This window comes from Ammodytes marinus, assembly GCF_949987685.1.
Source record: "Ammodytes marinus genome assembly, chromosome: 18".
Lineage (NCBI taxonomy): Eukaryota > Metazoa > Chordata > Actinopteri > Uranoscopiformes > Ammodytidae > Ammodytes > Ammodytes marinus.
Window position 1 is genome coordinate 18,864,490 of NC_137222.1, and position 22,953 is coordinate 18,887,442.

At 40.1% G+C, this 22,953-nt stretch overlaps 1 protein-coding gene and 1 long non-coding RNA gene across 5 annotated transcripts in view; one reads left to right on the top strand and one right to left on the bottom strand.

Moving 5' to 3' along the window:
• The window catches only part of vav2 (vav 2 guanine nucleotide exchange factor), a 201,009-nt gene that overhangs the window by 147,428 nt on the left and 30,628 nt on the right, over positions 1–22,953 (top strand). For all 4 annotated transcript variants that reach the window (XM_080046269.1, XM_080046271.1, XM_080046270.1 and 1 more), the window contains exons 4-8: positions 5,540–5,608; positions 17,017–17,122; positions 19,379–19,477; positions 20,911–20,979; positions 21,949–22,049. In XM_080046269.1, the coding sequence (XP_079902395.1) occupies positions 5,540–5,608; positions 17,017–17,122; positions 19,379–19,477; positions 20,911–20,979; positions 21,949–22,049 (444 nt within the window). The remainder of the gene's footprint in view (positions 1–5,539; positions 5,609–17,016; positions 17,123–19,378; positions 19,478–20,910; positions 20,980–21,948; positions 22,050–22,953) is intronic.
• On the bottom strand, positions 14,010–16,219 carry LOC307265552. Its single transcript, XR_013845350.1, has 3 exons — positions 16,167–16,219; positions 15,297–15,425; positions 14,010–14,176 (listed from the first exon to the last, which is right to left on the bottom strand). It is a non-coding gene; the product is annotated as an uncharacterized lncRNA (long non-coding RNA).

Consider the following 22,953-nt stretch of genomic DNA (forward strand, 5'->3'; position numbering starts at 1 on the left):
TGTTGATTCTGTTTAAATGTTTTAAAATGGTGACAATGATCCTCACAATTTCCTAAATACCAAGGAGATGATTTAGAATAGCTCCGGGCCAAAAGTCAAAAAAACAGAAGATATAATTATAATAATGTGTTACTGAATTTTAAACAGGGAAAAAGCAAACTACTCATCATATTCGAGAAGCTAAAGCCACAGAACATTTGGCATTTCTACTCAAAGTACCAAAATGCAAGTTATGTGTATCACCTTTTTAGATTTTTTCTAAAAAAGTATTGTTCAGCTATATGCCCAGCCTGAAGTACTGTACCAAATGAAAAGCCATTTGCTACTTCAAAGGTAATTATTCCATTAACACGTTTCAGAGCAGGCGTTAGGACGAACAGCCACAATGTCAAGAATGACCCTCTTTGCACTTTAGTCCTCCCTCCCTTTTCCACATCCTGGGGGCAAAGTCCCTCTCACGCCACTGTATTACATCACACACACATTAGTATGCACTTGTCACACTGCTCATCCACTCCTCATTTTGTTCACTCATGCTGTTTAGAGCATCGCGTGAATTTCACCCGTACATGTTGTGGGAATTAACACACACATGCAAAGTTCAAGGCTCTTACTCATATGTTACTATGCACTGCACAGGCCCTCTTCACGCCAGAGTGGCTTGGAACAGAGACTGTATTTCCAGGTTAGAATGGGAAGGGTAGGGTGTTTTATAGACAGGCGTGGTACAATACGTAGAAAAGTGCACTAGCTTGCTCAAGCTCCAGCGATTTATCGACCCGCGCAAGAAGCAAAGTTGTGTCCTGGGAATACTGAAACTACTTCCAACACTGGACCATTTGAGCTGCCTTCATGCCCAACGACTACAATGTTGTTGCTGCTGTTTGACAATAGTGGATCAATGAGGCTTTGTTTTTCACTTTTAATATGGCTTCAAGGACACTGAAGGGAAAATAAGACAGGACACAATGAAGTTAACCAATAACGAGTTTAAAGATTTGGGTCAGAGAAGATAATACATTTTTAATAATCATACAATGCAATGTTATTGTAAACCATCACCCGAAAAGCCTCCTCCTGACATCACCATCATTACGCATCTCTCTTTCATTTGTGCCCTGGGCAAGACAAGGCTGCAAAACTAGTTTTAGCTGTGTCATGGGTAATCAAACCAAACGACAGAGGAGAACACACACTCCATCACCCCCGGCAGAGCGGAGTAAAAAAACGAACATGTAATGCTTTATTTAACGGTTCCCGATTTCCTAATAACTTCCTAGTTTCCTTGAAAGACAGTGTTATTTGATAGACATCCAATATTTTTTACAGTTTCTGCCTTGTACTGCAGTCTTTGGGTAAGGCTTGCAATGAATTAGAATTCATTAACTGGATGTGTACTGATTTAATACTGTATTAATCTCCATATGTGTTAAGCGAATTAGTAGCAAATTATTAGGGAATGATGGGACTGTAAGTAAAAGCATTCAAATTACATACAAAGCCAAACACAGAAAGTAACATATCAAAGTGGATGTCTGGAATTGAGATTTGACTATAGAAAAACCATAAGCAAGAAGGATAAAAGTTATACAAGAAGAAAGCTGGTGAAAAAGGTTATACAAATACAAATTGGAGCTTTGAGGAACAAATACACGTTGTCTCACTTGTATAGTGAACTGATTGCTTATGGAAAAACCCTTTACAAGTACCACACTATCCACCGCTTTACCACACAGCGAGTAGAACTCTTACATGGAAAACCCTGCTTGTGGCAAAGACAATAGAGCAGTGTTGAATAGCCAAGAGACGGCTCATCATTGGATTTCTGATCAAATTACAGTTCAATTACACCTGGTTGTACCATTTAAGCGCAAATGAAAACGGTAGCATGGCTGCACAAAACAACACTGGGGTGATAGAAATGAGCCCTGATCTCCAAAAAAAACGACTATGTAATTAGATTTTGCCCTACGGGACTCCATTAATAACTTATAATATAAAGCACATTTCATTGGAGGGGGCCATCACATGCCGGTGTGTTATTACACTCTGGAGGAAGGCTCTGTCTGTGCTGAGTTTCTCTTCATAACAGTGAGGAAGACAGTAACATAAATCAGACGAGGCTGATTTTGTATTGTATCGTTCCTTAATAATAGCACTTGTAAAACAGATGGTTCTAATGAAGTCTGCAACTTAAACACGGAAACATATGCAAAGAAGATCAGATCAGAGAAGACTGTGGTGGCTGAGTTTGCAGGATTATCTGTGTGTGTGTGTGTGTGTGTGTGTGTGTGTGTGTGTGTGTGTGTGTGTGTGTGTGTGTGTGTGTGTGTGTGTGTGTGTGTGTGTGTGTGTGTGTGTGTGTGTGTGTGTGTGTGTGTGTGTGTGTGTGTGTGTGTGTGTGTGTGTGTGTGTGTGTGTGTGTGTGTGTGTGTGTGTGTGTGTGTGGGTACATGCGTGCAGGTGACCATCTGACCTTTGCCTATCTAGTGCAAAGCATCCATTAAGTTAACGGCTGACACACTCTTTCAATGTGACCACTGTTTTAATTACACAAAGGCTAATTGGGCGGTGTCACACAGATACTCACAGCTTGAAACAAATCACGCACACATGCAGACGGACACACTCTCTCTCTCACCCACACACACACACACACACACATATAGGCCTGCACTATTAAAATGTTAAGATAACCTACTGTTTTTATTACCTTTTCACACTCGCACTATAACTTTCACTGAGTGTGATAGTTGGGCTTTGAACACCAACAGGTCACAGCTGCTGGCTCTTTATGAAGACGTAGTGCGGCAATAAGTGTCTCCGTCATCTGATCATATCTCGGGATTAGACTCAGTCAAAGGATCTCAATGAGTGCTTACAGAGAGTAGTGGGCTTTTACGAGAGCTCTTTATGTCTGGTCCCTGACTCTGAACTATCTATATTATCTAACAGCTTACTTCACTACAACACATAAACAGACATGCATTATTTTCCTCTTTCTTCTCTCTTTATATAGTACTACTACTAAATATTAGATTTTACCACATTGTGACGTTCATTCATTTATATTGCGGCAGCAGATTTGATCAACTACCAGCAACAAGCTCCACATAATATCTATGAAATTTGAATGTTGAGGCAGCAATGATGATTCCTATCACAACATTATCTCATAAATGTGTGATGGCACTATAGTGTGAACAGTCTTAACCATTTCCAATAAAATATTTATTCAACTTCCATAACGTAAAACAAAACAGTTTAAAAGTAGAAGTTTTTAAAAAGTGATACATCTGGGGCTCATTTCTTGCATGTGTCATCTCATGCTGGTGTGGAGACAGAGGCATGTGTTGTTCAATAAAGCTTTTTGAATGTGGTTGATCGCTCTTTGCACAATGGGTATTCCCACAATGCAACTGGTGTTGGTTGCATTGCTGGCATTTTTGGTAAAGAGAGGAAAAATCATGTTTGTGTCAGCATGACAATTTTTTTTCCTGTATTTCTACCATTAATTGTGGTAGATCCTGAATTTGCTTAGTAATTTGGTTGACAAGAAGGCATATTTGTAACTAACAATGGTGTGGCGGACAACAGTTATATGTATTTATACCATGGTCTGGCCTGAATACTGTGCTCTCTTCTGATTGGCTTGTAGGTGTGCAATTAATATCACCGTGTGACGCACCAGCAGTTCAGCTCAAGTTTAATAACCCATATCGAGGTTAACTTCTAATTAAAAAAATATGTGTTTGTTAAAGCGGCTTTGATACATTTATTTCATATTGTTGATTATGGTATAAGCGGGATAATACACTTGAGGTTTGCGTAATACAGTTGTAAGTCACTTTGTATAGGGTGGTTCTTCGCCTACATGTCATGCCTCACAACTTATAAAGCACACATACTTTTTGATTGTCCCATACATATACATGTATAGACAAAATATATTGATAACGACAGATTTAATCATAATTCACCAGCAAATATGATGATGGTTTGAATGAACATACTTTATTGTTGAGGAATGTAACGAGTTCATCAAAATGTACAGCCCTGCAAGTGCCATTTTATCCGATTACTATTACAAACACATAGATGCACCTCACGGAATCTGTCCACCCCCGCCCTCTCTCTCGCTCACTCTCTGCTCTCCATCTCTGTCCTGACTAATGGCTGAGTCATATTAGTATGCGTGTGTGTGTGTCCAGTGTCTCTTTGACAGAGGGAAAACATATCATGGGTTCACTACTTACAATATACAGAGGGAACCAAGGTCAACCTTACAACGCTGTTTACCCTAGCAGAAAACACTGCTGGATGATGCTTTGTGTGGGATTTATGGCTTGAGGAGATGACTGCAAGTAGTAGTACACAGCTGTCACGAACGACAACAAACAAACGGCCCTAACACAACAAAAACAACACTCCTTGAACTGAAAAATACCTCATTAGTAAGGCACTGGGGAACTTTAAAAGCTTGTAATGAGCAATACATTTTGTGCTATGTGGATTATTCCCAAAGTGTAATATTTAATTAAAAACATTTCAGCCATTCAGTACATTGTACAGGTTAACATAGATAGCTCATAAAGATAAATCCCAAGTCCCCCTAATAAACACAACATATAGTGTCAATTCATTTTCTTAGCACAGGCTATTTCCGTCTCACTGACGTTGGCGTAGTGGATGATTAGCGTTGACCGTGACCTCATTGATTTTAATGAGCTTCAATTGTGCACAGCATTAAGCTAATAGGCTATAATTTGTCGCAATCAGCCCTCGTGGAAGGAAGAAAAAAAAAAGAGGAAAAAAACACACACATCATAAACACGGTCGGGCCAATAGAATTTTTTTTCTTAATAAATAATATCCAGCCTGTTTAATGAGCTAATTGATTAGTGAACCAGTGTTATGCTCCGTCGCGTCCCAAGGGGGATCATGTTTGTTGACGGTTGCGAGAGCGGAATTGAGATCATTTTAAGAAGAGGTTTGGGGATTGTTCAAATTATTGCGAGATGGGCTGGACTAGAATGTTTTTGTTTGTGCCTAAAGAAAAGTCTACATATAAGTATGGAAGGTCACTTCAAATGACAGCTCCAAACTTTTGTCATGTTCAATATTTCATACTGTTCTACACTTTCCCTGAGGCTCCTTGAAAAATGCCTGCCGGAGGATTTATTAGACACATGGTCATCCGTTTAAAAAAAATAGGAGAAAAAAGGCTGTTATCCTTCCTGAATTCTTGATAAGGTTTGCAATGGGAAGAAGAAATTTTTTTTATTTATTTATCTGTGAGCAGCAACGTGTTGATGTGTGTTGACAATGTTGATGTGACGGATGGGGCCCTCTGTTGAATACATCTTGCTGTTGTGCTGCCGAAGCTATGGAGTGACAACCCTGGCAGATAGAAAAATGCAGTTCTGGACTGGTTATTTTTCAACCTGCACATTGTGTTGTGTGTAGTATGTTCAATTTCTAACTCTTCGTATCTGTGTGTGTGTGTGTGTGTGTGTTCTTGTTTGTGTGTGTGTACCAGGCCCTTTCCATCAGAGGACACCGCTCTGAATGAAGATGATGTCTATCGGAGTCTGGAAGAGCTGGCAGAGTAAGTTTTGCAGTCCACAACAAGCATCCACACACACAATCATGTTTTTGTCACTTGGGAGGACATTTTATCAAGTTGACTTCACTCTCCCAAGACTTCCTTAGCCAGACCCTAACTTCAACCTCAACCGTAATCACATCTAAACCTACATATTTTTGTCCCCACAAAGTTGGTGAGTCCCTACTATGTGACAATGTAAAACAATGTTTTGATCTCAAAATAGTACTATTGCCACTGAACGTTCAGTTTTATTCAACATTTGATCGCTCATTGGTTCATTGTTTCGTCTGGACTCAATTTACAGCAGGTGTGATCCGATCATGATGAAAGGGGCTGAAAAACGAAAATGCTAAGAAATAAATATTCATGTAAATGTAAAAATGGAATATTTGCACTTTTTGCATTATTGACATTTTTATATCTGTTTTTCTGAGTGTGGTTTTACTGTCATAATGACTGCATATGAACTCCTGGATACATAGCCATTTTCTACCCATCCTGCATGCAACACAGACACACACACACACACACACACATATTGTGAGGTTTCAAAGTAGAGCAGTGATTGCCACTTCTTCCAACTTCCTCTAACTGCCTAATTACATAAGCACACCGGAGCACTCTTGTCACTCTGCCGGTTGCCATGGCGACACCAGCACTGCTTCTCAGCTTCTGGTGTGTGGATGTGTTAGTGCGTTGTCTCTGTCTGCTTTATTTTGGTGGGTGTGAAAGGAGAGTCACAGGGTTTTTCTTTTTTCGGAGTTGGCAGCAGTTGCACCAATGACAGCAGGGCGCTCAATTCAGATTAATGGAGAATAATTAGTGCACCGCTCTGAGATGGGTGTCATTCATCACAGTGAGAGTTATGAGGGTGGTGGGGAGAGTGGGAGATAGAGAGAGGAGAGCATGCTGCCTATATAGATATATGCCCGCTGAATGCATGATTGTGCCTGTACTTTACGGGGATGACGAATGTGCTCTTGCTAGAGGAGAGGAGAGTCAGCCAAGCAGGCTAATACGGGATTAGAGCACATTTTAGCGGCAAAACGTATGGAACAGTGGGCCCTAACCTTGAAAACCTGAATGGAATCCTGCACACAAAAAGCGATCCTGAAGAGAGTCAAGGGATTAAGCAAACACATGTTGATATCGGGGTTGTGATTCAACTAAAAAAAACATGGATCACAAGGGGCTCATAGAAAGAAAAGAACATACAGGAGAGAGCCTTGTTTCCACTGAGCGGTGTGGTCCTGTTCGGCACACATTGATGTGCTTTTCCACAGACAAAAAGGTTGGGAAGCGCACCAAAATAAATGAAACCGTGCCATGCACATTTGTGTCACCCTTTCGTTCAGGTAACAAGCTTCAAAAAAGTAAGAAGTTAAGATGGTCCCTGTGTTGGCCCTTAATGCATCAGGAAATATCAAAGTGGTTAAAGTTAGACTCTTCTTCCTACTCCATTATAAAGACATGTCACAATAGGCGCAGAACAGTGGTTAATTAAGTTTCTATTGAAAGATCCATAGCCTATAGCGAGTGCATGGTATCCATAGAAACAGGTGTCACCGAGTCCACCAGTAAATTAATTGTTCCGACGCCTTGCTTATTCTGTGTTATGTCTAGAGCTGGTGGTCATTTGCCCTAAACCTTTTAACCTTCAAAATCTCCTCCTTGCATTAATCTTTCAGTCCACGTAACCTTCAATGTGCCTGTAGCTCTAAGTTAATCCATTTGTATTATTTCCGATGGTCAGCGGTGCTCTTTACGTAGCCTGTAAGTGCAGAGGGCTTGGTCTTATTGAATTAATCATGTCGCTCTGCGGTCAGCACTGCTGCTCTTGACCTTTTAACTAAGAGCATGTATGCAATTGGCTTCATCAATGGATCGACGCAGAAATTGATTCATCAGCCGGTCCTAGGTCCTAACACAGTTGGACACACTTAGCTGGCAGGACCACACTACAGCAATAACCCTGCGCTCATACACTTATTAATAAGCCTGAGATATCGATGCATGCATAATTTGCAATGAGTGCATGACCAAACTGCAAGAGTGATGGAGAGGACAATGATAATATTACCGCAGTCATAATAGCCATTATTGATGAATGTGCTACCATTCAAGGAGGAAGACAATAGTAAGACAGGCCATATCACATGTTTACTTTAAAACACAAGCATTTAAGGAATAAAAAAGCAATTTTCTCACCAACAATATTTAAGTTCATAAAATAAAGCTGACTGTCGGAGTAATACAGCAATACTAGCAAACAAAAGAAGTCAATAACATGACATGATTAAGTTCAGTGATAAGACGGCAAAGGATACTAACCGCCATTGAAAGCAATCCATAAAAAATGGATTTTGAGGTGAGGTTTAAAAGGCGAGATCATGTCAGCAGACCAAACGGTAAATGGGAAAATGGTTCCAGCAGCTTGTGCAGAAAAATATCGATTGACTGTTCATTTTATCATGGAGCGGCCAACAGATTTGAACTGGTAGAATCCCTCCCACCCCCCCAAACGTCTCTAAGGATAGCTACAAGTCCAATCTTCACTAATGTCATAATGGTACACGGGATTGAAGATACAGCTCATTTATTGGATGTGTTTTTCAAAGCATATGTATGTAGCTTGATGGGAGCAGCTTAGGCCGAGAATGTTTAGAAGGTAGAGTAGAGGTCACTTACCCTTGCCGGATTATTTCCATATTTATGATATCATGTCAGAAGAACTCATGTCAAGTGAGGTGGATGGAGGCCTTAGGTTGTCAGTGTGAGCTCACTTGGAAATGGCCCACTGTAAATGAATTGGGTATCGAGATTCTGTGATGGTAATTGTGAAGTATGCTATAGGGTTTGTATCCTGCCGAACCATATTTGTTGGCAGGAGGTGTCTTGAGTTAGGTAGAGGGCCAGCATCCGCCTGAGTGAGGTCTCTGGGGTTAATGTGGTGAATCAGTTGCTTACTTATTCCCTCTGGCTCTGTGTTGTCAAGTCTTCACATCGCTTAACTCACAGTCCTCCCTGTCAGGAATGACTCCATCTATGGAGTTGACAAAGCATGAAATAGGGGGGAAGAGGGGGGGTGGATTGGGTACAGTCGCCCAGGGACCTTTGGCTCTTTGAAAGACACACACATGGATTTCCCTTTCCGCAGAAAACAAAGTCACAAGTCCGTTTTACTCTGTTGCTGTACATTGTGTACCATTAATCCCTCAGGCAGGTTGATGTAAAAAGTCAATAGAATCAAACACAACAAACTACATAAAAACTATAGGAGAAAAAATATGTTTTCCTCATTGTGAATGTGTTGGAGTCTTACTTAAGCAGCATGTGAAATTAAATTAAATTGCAGTTGATTATGTTAGTTCAGACTCACGCACCAGGTAGTAATTGCACCTCCCTTTGCCTTGTTTTTTATACCTTCTGTTATTTTTGTTTTTAAAATTCAATTTGATTTTGATTAGACCCAGAGCAGTACTTCCTGGCAGGCTTATCATATGATATAATTTGCACTGAGTGCACTAGTGTTCACTCATAAGTGATCGGCTTTGTTGCAGACTTTTGTCCATTGCCGCCCTGCTAGCGATGGTGCCTAAACATGGCATGCTGGTCAGTTGGACAGGCAGTCCATCCATTCACAACAAATAACTACAAGTTATTACTTCATAACTAGACACTAGACCACTTCTACAAACCAGATTGCAATGGAATTAGATGTACATAGATATTCACGATCCCCAGAATTTCTCCCAGGATCGGGCCAAACTTTCCTTATGCACACACACAATATTAAAATCAAATGCCATGCGATTTACTGGGCACATTTATGCTCCTGCAAACGCTTTTGATGTTATTGACCACATGACCTTTTCCTGTAGTTCCACCCTCTGGGAAAACAATGTTGCCTCACTGATGCACTGGGTACTAAAATAGAACACTCATCTGTATATTGTACATTACATCCACAAGGTTCGCTTTGTAAAATATAAGTGACCTATGCTCCCTTAAGTCTTATTAATTTTCTCTTTTTGTTTAAATGTTTTATTTTTAGTTCATCAAATGCAGCACAGCAATTACAACCATGATGTCAGGGGATTATATGTGCATGGGTTACCCACACATTATAGCTCATCTCTATTTAAACACGTGTCTGTATGAAAAACAACAACAGAATACTATTATATTGAAATACACATTGAAGACAGCCAGCTCAGCCTTTGGGGGACATATGCTTAGTTGATCTGATATTACTGAGTCACACTCTGTCCCCTCTTCTCCACTGGTTTAACTCTATGACATTGGTCTGGGAGGCCGATTGCGTGCCAACACACTGGGCACCCTTCTGGCCTGTCACTGTGTAATCACACAGAAAATTAGCCCTAATTCATCAGTCCTCAGCATTGCCCTTCCACTCACTGTCGCGAGATTATGTGATGTATACACACAAGCAAAATAACACACAACCAAGTACACACACACACACACACAAATGCATTTGCATGAATATTAATGTTCACTAAAGCCCAAGAGATAAAGGGAAGTTAATTGTATGTAATTATACTGAAAAGAAGTTAGTCCCTTTTCTATCCCTAATAAGGCACACACATGTAATACTAATGCAAGCCCTGTCATCAATCATCAATCCTACATGCCTGATCCCAAGCCATTACGTAACATTAATCTTAACCTAATCCAAACCTTGAACTTCTTATTAAACAACACAAAAAAAATTACTTTTGTCCCCTGTTCATTTATTCAATGGATAAATAGAACTCTGGAGGAGGTTTTAGAATGTAGAACACTCTGATGATCTAAGGGGGGCATATGCAGTCCAAAAGGCTGCTTTCTCTTGCTAGTATTTGTAGAAATCCAAGGTGACAACACTGAAAGAAAAGCACTCAAGTAGGGAAAGGGCAACATCAACGTTTGAGCTGTTTAAAATGTAATATGGGCCGGGGGATGATAAAGCTTTTTATTTCTCTCAAAAGCTCTCAGCCACATCAGTATCAAATATAGTGATCAATCAGTAACCATTGACGAAAAGCATTACGAATATCTTGAATTGACCGAATGGACAGACGAAGTGGCTTAAATGTCAGGAATCAATTTTCCCTTTGAGAAGCTACCACTAATGTCAGTACAAGTTCAGGACTCTCTAGATATAGATGACAGAAACCAGCACAAAATGTATCTATTCACGTTTGCCTGCTGTCTACAGTATATACCTCCCGTGCATGCTCTCCCTGGAGATCCTCATCCTCTCAGATTTCCCCATCAAATCCTATTCATGTCAGTGCACCTACACAGTTGTCTGGATAATACAGTCGCAGAGGGATTAGAGCAAAAGTTCAACATCTGTTTTCGAAAAAAGTCCATGCCATGCAACACACAAGCGTCTGTGGAGCTTTTCGGGTTTCAAAGACGAGACACTGTTGGGACAAACGGGTCGTCTGGCCATTGTCTACCCACGCAGCCTTCTTGGTATTCAACATCAGCCACTTTTTACCTAATGAAGAAAAGAATAAGCGCAGTGCTGAAGAGAGTGAACCGAGCCACCTCAATTAAAACTTCAAACAACCCCCGCACGAGCATGACGACACAGCTGAATATTTGATTGAGAGTATAATTCTATCTTCTCCGACTTTTTAGATCTCCTAAAGGAATTTTTTTGGCAGATGCAGAATGTTTTATGCAGCCTTGTCCCACTGGACGGTCCCTATTCCCACAAATGTAACTTTAGAATATTCATGGATTTATAAAGTATATTACAATCCCTACCAAAAACCCTATTCCAGGGACCGTAACGTGAACTAAAAATTGCATGTCAAATCAAATCAGTTTTATTTGTATAGCCCAAAATCACAAATACATTTGTCTCAGTGGGCTTTACATTTCATACAATATGATATATGATACAATATGATACAATATGACACCCTGCCCTTACACCCTTAGCTCGGCTGAGAAAAAACTCCCAGTTAAAAACCCTTTACCGGGAATAAAAAAAAATTGAAGAAATCTCAGGGAGAGTCGACAGAGTAAGGGATCCCTCTCCCAGGACGGACATACTGCAATAGATGTCATAAGTAGAGAAAATCACGAAGGAATTTGATCATTGACCAGGTGATTACATGGTAATACTAAGTAAAGTGTGAATAGTGTGGATGCAGGAAGACTTCAGATGCTGCCAGAGGATCCACACCGTCTCGTCTCCACCAGGGAAAACTAAGGTTTCCAGCACCGGGATTACATCCCACGTCTCCAGGTGGCGTCCTTAACCACTGCAGACGTGGGATGTAATGTAATGTCTGAACCTGGTTGGCTTTGGGGCTAGGACAGTCAGGTTATGGATCCAATTAGGCTTCCAGGGGTCCATTTGGTTTGCTCCCACTCGGGCCTGGCTAGATCTGGTAGGCTTCAAGTGTCCGTCACACTCAGGCGGGCCACCTGTCATACTTGAACCCTTGGTCCTTATTTTCTCAGCATGTGGAGCTAAGGCGAGACACAGCAGGAAAAAAACATGGTATTTTCAAGCACTGGTCAATTTTGAGATTTTTTGCTGTTTTTGTTAATGGTAAATGGTAAATAGACTCCACTTTTAGCACTTTCCCCTGGTTTCCTCAGCCCTTTATTGATCCAACATATACTGTAGATCTTTAGATAATGTTTTCAATTTAAGTAATTAACTGGCAACGTTTCTTGACGATATCTATAAGATCAAATTTGACCGTATTCAACTGCAGTGCCTCGCCTTAAATAGAGATTAGGAACTCTTAAAGCTACAATCTTTATTTATTTATAGTATTTAGTCTCCTCCAAACTACAAAGTAGAACATGAAACCACAGGGTTTTGAGAGCACCAATTCTAAAGACAATGTGGTGAGAGTGGTTTTAAGGGTAGAATGTAGTTTAACTTTTAATTGTGCATATTTTCCAAAATTCAAACAAGATAAAAAAAAACAGGGGTGAAGTTGCATCTTACAGCCTAACTCACTTAAATCCATGACAACATTACACATTAGCGTTATACTGCATTTACCTCAAGACAATTGGTGTGAACGGAATCCGGTTTTAATGAGCAATGCAACCTGGTGCTTGTCCTCCATTATTCAACAGAAAACACTTAGTACCTTCACTTATTTACAGTTTTTAATCATGTATTACCTCTATAGCGGGCACAAGTTCACTGTTTATTAACTACATTGATATGGGCCCATTGCCAAAGCGTGTTCCTATCCACTGCCTTTGGGTAGTTTCCCAAACAATAATTGCTTTTCGCAGAACACAGTGGTGTGGGGTTTCTCATAGCATGAAGATCCTCTTCTCCACAGTTACTGTCTGTGCTCTGCTGGCTGCTGGTCTAATTAACCCTCTGAGCCCTGAGGGCATTTTCTCGATTTTACATGCTTTTATAAATTACCATTTTAGAGGGCAAGTAGATAACATAATACCCAGCTGATTCATATTAAAATGTTCAGAACACTCTCAGCTCTCAGTTAGGAAGGTTCAATTTTGCCCTAGTCCAATGTAAAAAAAAAAATATTTTGACATAAATGTTGAAATTTGAAGTCCGATTTTTGAAAAATTTCGAAATTTGTGTGAAATAATACCTTTATTCATCTGATTGAGTTATTTTGGCTCTTGAAATTGCTTCTCCAAAACATTAGCTTCTAAAATGTACAAGAATGTTTCCATAAAAAGGTTGGGAAGAGCAAAAAACATGACTAAAATGATCTTTTTGTCCAAACGTTTTTTGTTTTTTTGGTTCTCGATTTTACATGCTTTTATAAATTACCATTTTAGAGGATAAGTAGATAACGTAATACCCAGGTGATTCATATCAAAATGTTCAGAACACTCTCAGCTCTCAGTGAGGAAGGTTCAATTTTGCCCTAGTCCAATGTAAAAAAAAAATATTTTGACATAAATGTTGAAATTTGAAGTCCGATTTTTGAAAAATTTCGAAATTTGTGTGAAATAATACCTTTATTCATCTGATTAAATTATTTTGGCTCTTGAAATTGCTTCTCCAGAACATTAGCTTCTAAAATGTACTGGAATTTTTCCATGAAAAGGTTGGGAAGAGCAAAAAACATGACTAAAATGATCTTTTTGTCCAAACGTTTTTTTGGTTGAGATCTAAGGGCATTTTCTCGATTTTACATGCTTTTATAAATTACCATTTTAGAGGGCAAGTAGATAACATAATACCCAGCTGATTCATATTAAAATGTTCAGAACACTCTCAGCTCTCAGTTAAGAAGGTTCAATTTTGCCCTAGTCCAATGTGAACAAAAATATTTTGACACAAATGCTGCAATTTGAAGTCAGATTTTTGAAAAATGTGGAAACTTATGTGAAATAATACCTTTATTCAACAGGACAAATTGTTTTGGCTCTTGAAATTGCCTCTCCAAAACATTAGCTTAGCGAAGGAATACAATAATTGACTAATGTTAACATGCTAATACTAAAATAAAATATGAATAGTGTGGATGCAGGAGAACTTCAGATGCTGCCAGAGGAAGGACCTGATCCACACCGTCTCGTCTCCACCAGGGAAAACTGGAAGAGAACAGACAGACAACAAATGAGCCAAGAAAAGTGAACAGGCATGAAAACAAAAAGACTATCCTGCTGAGCGAAAGCATTATCCCCATTTACAAAGCATTAGCTTCTATAATGCACTGTCATTTTCCCAAAAAAAGTTGGGAAGTGCAAAAAACATGACTAAAATCAAATTTCCCAAAATACAAATAGTCTCTTACTCTACTTTGACCACATATGAGGAATTAAGCAAAATGAGACTGAATAATGACTTGATACTAGTGTTGTTTTTGTCAACGAAATGTATGACAAAATATCGTCGTCAACGAACATTTATCACGCGACAGAAACGAGACGAGACGCAACGTAAATGGTGGTCATGTGACGAAGACTATAATCAAATATATAATGCTTTATTGTTGACTAATAAAAACGGGACTAAATGTGGTTTACAAAAACAAAAACTGACATTACAGCATCGTAAGAGAGGCCGTGTCCGGAGGGGATGTCACTTTTCCCTGTGTAAATGTTAAAATCTATGGTGTAGCCATTGCTTGAGTCCGCCAAAACGAACAATTTGAAACCCCACTTAGTAGGTTTGGCCTTCATGTATTGAGTAATTCCAGTTTTAGCCTTTGAGGCAACCATCCTTTCATCCACAGCTAGGTTTTTGTATGGATGAAAATAGGTCTTTGCTGCGGTTTTGATCAAATTGAGGAGAGGTTTGACCCTGAAGAGTTTGTCGAATTGTGGCGTTCCCTTCTTCCTATCATTGTTTACATCTTCATCTGGATCACTTATGTGTAAGTTCCAGGAGATGACACCAAATCTGTCCCTACTCATGACTGTTGCGGCAAATGGACAGGTTAAACTGTGGTTCTGCCTCCAGTAATCAGCAATGTGGTGTAGTCTAACCAGGGCCATGTAAAAGAGGAGTCCAATGTACTTGTAAAACTCCTCAACTGTCAAATCAGTCCATTTAAACTTTTTACCCATGGCAATATTTTTGGCAGCCTGTTTATTTGTGTTGCTACAGAGTGTGTGTACAGTGTGTGCAGTGAAAAACAATTTGAAGAGCTCAATTGGTGTGTAGAAGTGCGTGCCTAGCTGTGGGCCAGGGGTGCGTGCAGGTTGAAACCTGGAGACAGGAGGAGCGGTGTCCTGGTCTTCCTCAGTCTTCCAAGCCCGCTGCTGCGTAGGGGGTGCTGGTGGAGTTAGGACACGGGACCTCTTTGCGGGTGGTTCTCCTCTTCTCCTGGACCTGGTGCTGCCACAGATTCACAGAAATCAGTCTCATTATCTCATAACAAAAATATTTAAACTTCACAACTTGTATTTGCAAACAACAGTGTAATAAAAGTCGATGCAAAAACATTTCCATTCTGTACTATTTGTAAATTGTAAAGGGAAATACTTTTACACAGAATACACATCTATTACTATTATTTTCAAACAAAAGTAAACAAAAGTAGTGCTATCAATAGAGAAATCAGTCCCTGTAATGTCAATAATGCAAAATTCAAGCTATCTTACATTTACACACAGAGCTTCATTTGCAATTTCTAAAATAAATTATTATACCCGTTTATAAACAGCTGTACAGCCTACTACAGTTTGTTTGTTTCTCTCTCTCTCTCTCGTAACTTCTGTCTCCTCCCCTCAGCCAGACTAAATGACGGCTTTCCATCTCCCACAACAGACAGCGCTGTGTGTGTGTATTGACACACACACACACACACACACACACACACACCCCGGGTGTCCATTTATGCGAGACAGCTAGCAAACAAAATTGAGACACACGGGGAAGATTGCTTACTTTTACTTGTTTTCAAACTATTACTTGTTTTCAAACAACAGAAGGCTGGCGACAAGAGTATACAGCTCTGTCACGTCAGTTCCAAAAAAAAAATCGGTCACGTCACGGACGCAACATTCAAGCTAGTTTACATGTTCACACTTAGCTTCCATTACAAAAACAGACGTTTTGTCAAATAAATGCTCTTACCCGTCTTCAAATGGATCCATGTCACCTTCATATTCCTCTTCGTCAAAGCCCTCTATGTCGGAATTGGCGTCTTCCTCTGAATCTCTCAGCTGTCGAACATCCGCGCCATGGTGAAATCGAAATTAGGAGCTTGATAGGAGTCCTTTGTTCAGTGATTGTGTATGTTTGACCTTAGTGGGAGGTCCTTAGTGATTACACTAAGTTGATTGGATGGTTTTTCACAAAATATGATAGCAAGCAGCTCTACCAATCACGCAAGGGAAAGGGCCGATGACGTTTTCGCAAAATGTTGATTGACAAGCGGCTCAGCCAGTAGCGCAAGGGAAAGGGTTGATACATTTTCGCGCCTCTCAGCAACATATCTCTGGCTGTGAGTCACGTAGAATCACGCGAGAATATGTCCCGGAAAGGGGAGAATCTCAGCTTTCCGGTGATATTTAAACCACATTGCTGCGATTTAATAATGTTAAATAATGTATTAAAACATAACGAAATCACCGACAGAACGCCATAGAACGCAGTACTGCGGGCTCCGGGTCCAGAGGGTTAAAGGTCAGATAGCTAGCTTGGTGCCAACATAGCAACATAAACAAATTAAAGGGAAATGCCACTCAATAACGCCACTCGGTGAAGGTTTGTGGACATCACAGTAACGTTGTCCCGATCCCCATAACACCACCGTCACTCCTCATGAAGAATAATGAGTTTGCATTGGTTTGACTGCTCTGTGCCTTTCAGCTGTCAGAGCAGCTTGGAGTGGACAGATGAGTGAACTGCTTTCAGTTCAGGCAGTTTAATATATATATATATATAAGCATTCATCTAACTTCTTACTTGTTTTTTTCCCCAGTGAGCATGACCTTGGCGAGGATGACATATATGACTGTGTGCCGTGTGATGACGATGGGGACGACATCTACGAGGACATCATTAAGGTGGAAGTACGACAACCCATGGTGAGAACTTTGTGTCACAATCTCTGCACTTTTATCATTAGAGTCAGCAATTCTGGAGAATGCTTGTCAAAATCATTGAATATCTCCCAACCATCCGCTACATGTCCGTACTGCGTGTGTAAGGTGTTTATACACAGCATAGGCTCTGTAAACTGGTATGTGAACAAAGGGGATGTAAACAAAGGGGGCCCATCGTAGCTAGCTACATGCCCGTTTAACATGAGCCTAGGCTGTGTATTAACAGTGGATATGTTTTTCAGTGCGCACACAGTAAATACAGGTAGCGTATCGTGATGATACTCACTGATTTTGAAAAGAAAAAGTAAATCTGTCAACAAGCGTTCTCTAGAATTGCTGACTCCGCCTTTGATCAATTATTGATGATTTGATTATCTCAGGCTGGAAGGGTAAACACACACTTTATTCCTCGTACCTTTGATTATACTTGCAATCTGCGTCGTCATTGTGTCTTGGAGGGATTCATATACTGTAGTATTTGCATGATGTCCTTTATCTAAACACAATTAGATGTCTCTTGCATAACTGGTGCTAAATATGACTTCTGACTTGCGCTGCTTTGACTTTCCCATGCTGCAGATCAGATACATGCAGGTGAGTGACTCTGTGCTTGTGACTCCCCCAACCCCCACCCTTTCAGCTTACTCACTGCATCAGTTTATCCCAAACAAACATCACAGTGTCCCCAGAGAATAACTTGAATCATTAGATCACTGACACGTGCAGAGGTTGAGAAGGAAGACCCCATCTGGTTCATAACTCTGACTCATAACTTGATGACTGCAGTGTTAGTTAACTGATGTCAGCGAGGGGACCACCAGCTGCCCAAGTTGAACCCCCCCAAATGAGACGAATAAACATTAGCCCTGCTGGCTTGGAGCCCTGCTTCTGATTGTTTGATTACAATGCTGGATTGAGGCCTGGGCTGGACAAGCATTTTCTACATTGTCAGCCCCCGTTTTTTCGTTGTATTATCAGCTCTGGTTATCAATGGCCAAATCTGTCACAGATGGCTTAGTTAATTATGGCACACTCGGGCTGATGATATCAAGGACAGGGTGTAAACAATCTGAATTGAAATGAATCCTATGTCTATGGGTGAGTCATTATGCACAACCATATATTGTTAACATCTATGTATAAACATTAGTGTGTGGAGACTTACTCAGGTTTCACAAGAAACAATCTGTGCAGTAGATACAGTAAGTTCATATATTTCCCCCATCCTCCACCGCCCCCTCACATGCCTAGTTGCATCGCTGTAAGGTCATTTAATGTATTTACTGTACATATACATCCACGTGCCTTGTTCAGCCAGCCAGCCTGCATACACATACAGTACAATGACACAGAAAAGGTCAATGGCTCACATGCATCCTGGTGTCATTACCTTACTCAAGCCATGCTAGCAACTAAAGTCAGTGAGTGGGGTTGGACAGCTGTATCTGGTTGATGTTGATTTGAAAAATTTAAAACATGTAAGAGCACAGTCCAACTTTTAAGCACATATTTTATAGCGCTCAATTGTTGGATGCAGTTTCCCCTCTTTTAGTGCCAGCAGCTATCAGTTTCTGATTTCATTTTCTCATTTTTTTTTAGACAGTATGAAAATCAGTTAGCAAATCCAATCAATTTCATACCCAGCGCTCCTCCCTGGAAAGCAGTATCGATAACGAGGGGGATTATCCTGGTGAACCAAAGTAGAACAGACACCCGAAACTCCACTAATCCATCACAGTCAGCGTCAAGTCTGCATTCATTCTTGTCAATGTTACATTATGGCTGCCTGGCAGTACAGTTTAAAAGCAAATTGATTGGGAAAAGTCTGCACTGCATTATCTCATACAGATAATGCCCTTTGATGGATTACACAACTCAAGCACATTTCCAAGAGTGTGCTCATACATTTCATGCGGCTTGGAAATGAATAGAAGCCAATGCCTGGAATGGTTCAAAAACACAACAGCAAGGTTTGCTTAGCTGCGATGACATTTTGAGAAATTGATGAAAACATTGAACACACTGGTATGGTACTTATTTTAACATCCCAAACAATCTGGATATCTCACAAAAATAAATGCCGACTGGGACACTGGAATAATCTTAGATGTCCATTGTTTTAATCCATATCATGTATTGCATATTATATAAATGCAGATGGACATATGTCAATAAAAAATATTATCAATGATGCTGTGTAATTGACCAGACTAATTGTATTTCCTATTCTCATCATAGAAAATGGGTATGACAGAAGATGACAAGAGAAATTGTTGCTTAGTGGAAATCCAAGAGACTGAAGCGAAGTACTACAAGACTTTGGAGGACATCGAGAAGGTGAGTGTCAGAATGTGTGTGTGTGTGTGTGTGTGCGTGTGCGTGTGTGCGTGTGTGTGTGTGTGTGTGTGTGTGTGTGTGTGTGTGTGTGTGTGTGTGTGTGTGTGTGCGCTATATGTGCACGGGCAATGTGGTGGTATAGTTTCCTTTTGTCACTTCCTCTTTGTCGGGGTCTCGGGCCTGTGTGCCGGGGCACAGCATGGAAATGTCACCTTTTGGCAGATTCAATGGGGAGCACAAATGTCACAGGAGCCGATCGAGGCGGTTATTATTGGCTCAGTCCCCACAGGAAACACTTAGCCCTGGGGCTTTAAGTATTGACACACGCGTCAGAGGTGCAAGGACATACGTAAGGAAACGTGAACAGACACACACACACACACACACACACACACACACATCCCAAACGTGCCAACAGTAGACTATCGGTATAAACTGACCAAGTGTGGACCTCTATTTCTGGCCATTTAAGAAAAACAATAACATAATAGAGAATGTACTACTTTGTCATAACATTACTTAAAATGTGTTTTTTAATAAAATAAAATTAAAGTTGCCAAGAGGGGACTTGAATCCTTGAGCGATATCTACCTATCAATGAAGGGACTGCGGCAGTGTTAATTGGCAGTGCTTTCTGCCAATTAAAGTGTTCCTAATATGACATTTTAATGATAAATAACATATAGTTTCAAAGACCATACTTGGTAGAAATGGAATAGAATATACATAAGTATATTAGTGTATAATCGCTTGAAAAGAAAAGTGTTTCTTTATTATTATAACCTTAGAATGAGCCTTTTATATCTGAACGAGGTTTAGAGACAGAGCATTGCAATCTAGAACGTTCAACTCTAGATGACGCCAAACTCCTATATCACACACTGTACCTTTGGATATTCATAAACTCTCAATCTCTCACTCAAACAGACACACACACACACACACACACACACACACACACACACACACACACACACACACACACACACACACACACACACACACACATACATACTCAGCTCTCTAAGTGTGATGATGAACCATGGTTGAGGTCAGCGCTACAAACACATCAGTTACCTTGTTGACAGATTCCATTCCCTAGTTGATGAAGCGCCACAAATCACCGGCTCCGCTAATTTCATTAAACCAAATGTGTACCCTGTGTTTTCCTCGTCAGACCGACACAGGACTAAATGAAAATAAATAACCTTCTTATGATCATAGGACTCGTTAAGCTTAATTGAGTTGGAGTTAATAAAGCCTGTCATCTCTCCATTGCTTCTCAGTTGATGTATTTGTTATTTTTATGATGATGGAATGTGACAACCATAGAATAGCCTCAGAGAATAAGCCGGGACTGTAGTTATACTGTTTAAACCCTTGAAAGAGCAATTTCTTTCATTTTCACTGATTTGTATATTGTCTTTCTTTAGAATTACATGATCCCGTTGAAACACGTCTTGAGTCCACAGGACATGGAGTCTATCTTTGTCAATCTTGAGGTGAGTAACCGCTCTGGCACAGAAAACAATGTATATACAGCACGCCTGGATGTGTTGCACACCAAGTGAATAATTTAATATGTGTATGGATGGCTGAATGAATGACAGGATGTCATGTATAAAATATACAGTATGTAAGGGGTGTAACGGTATGCAAAATTCACAGTTCTACATCTCTGGAAAAAATGAAGAGACCACTCCAAATGTTCAGTGTCTCTCGTTTTACTATTTATATGTTTGAGTAGAATATACATTTTGGTTTTATGATATAAACTACTGACAACATGTCTACCAAATTCCAATACATTTTTTGTCTTTAAAAGCATTTTCAATAAATTATGTAGAGATGGAAATTTAAGAAAAATGCAGACTGGTCTTTTTTTTCCAGAGCTGCATATGCACTGATATTTTGGTATCATGCTTCAATGGTTTCATGTTTTTCATTACACTAGGGAAAAAGGTCCATTCAATTTATGTTTACTCTTGTTTGGAAAAGTTAACAGTGGCTTGTTATGGGCTATAAGTACTCTTGCTGCACAACTTCAATTATAAAGTTCAATTATCAAACAAGAAAACTAAAAGAAACATTTTACTATTAGGGAAAATGACTTCACTGTGAACACCTAATGAAACCTAATAACTGGGACTTCCATGTCGACTCCTGTTAATGCAAATGTCCCGGCGTAAGTTTAACAAGGCCGGTTGTTGACAATAACAACTGATGCACAAACGGTAAAACTAGATTCCTTTTTTTTTAATTAACTTCCACTATGCCAAGACTGTTCTAGACTTAAAAGACTGTTCTGCACACATACTGATTGTTTCGGGATAGCACCATTGTACAGCAGATGGACCGTGTCTCCTGGGAAATACCAGCATACAGTGATTATCAATCTACCTATTGATTATGAATGAAGGAATATGCATTAGAAGTGGTACATTCTAATGTTTATTTTGATCTTCACCCAGGATGTCATCAAGGTCCACTTTGCCCTCCTGCGAGCCATCGACCTGAACATGGTCACTGGAGGAAGTGGCCTGGGGAAGATATTCCTCGACTTCAAGGAAAGGTTAGTCACAGAAGCTTTGTATGTGTCTGTGCACAAATGCATTGAGTGTTAATATCCACTTGTAGCTGAGACGAAGCAGCATTTTCCCCCCCTGCTCCTTCAAATGCACTCGACTGCATCCAGTGGAGGATCCACGGATCAGTCCAGAGGATTGCTGGGATTAGTGTTCAAAGAATACATCAATTAAAGCAAAACATCTGAGAGGAAAGAACTGAGAGGGCATGTAACCGATTGTTCCCCATTCAACCAAATCACAGAGAGTAAATCCACTCAAGACTGCTTTGGTTGGTCACAGTTACATTATTGTGCAGTTGTCTCGTCCTCCTACAGTACCTCATTATTTTCTTTTTGACATAATATGTTGTCTGCATTCATATTTTTCTCTCAACGCAACTTTTAACTTCTGATTTTGTCAGATTTAGTGCAGAACTAATAATTGACCCTGATTAGATAATCAGTTCGTATCACGTTTTTGTTCAAAACCGGTCTATTTTGATCCAGTGTTAGTGCAGCTGCCTTCTTTATCTATTCTATTTCAAGATCGGAAATTATTAAAACAAGTGCAGTCAAGGTGAAATATCCCTACTGCACGGACTGATGGCTTCAGTTGGTTTAAGAAAATGTATGTTTAAAGACTCAATTCTAGACAGTAATGGCTTGTTAAGAAATATACGTCTGTGGTATGAGGAGAAGTAAATGGCAGGGCACAAGGAAAGCTGAGGTTGATTTGCGAACAGGGCTTCCTCTCAGATGGCTCTGTGCGAGCAACGTGTGGATAATTTGCATCCCTGAGGGGGAGCAGTGATTTGCTGTGCCTGAGTATGGCTGCTTCGTAGGTAATGGTAATGGCGGCGATGATAGGTTCTGGCCTCGGTCATGATTCCATTGACAGCCAGGGATATGC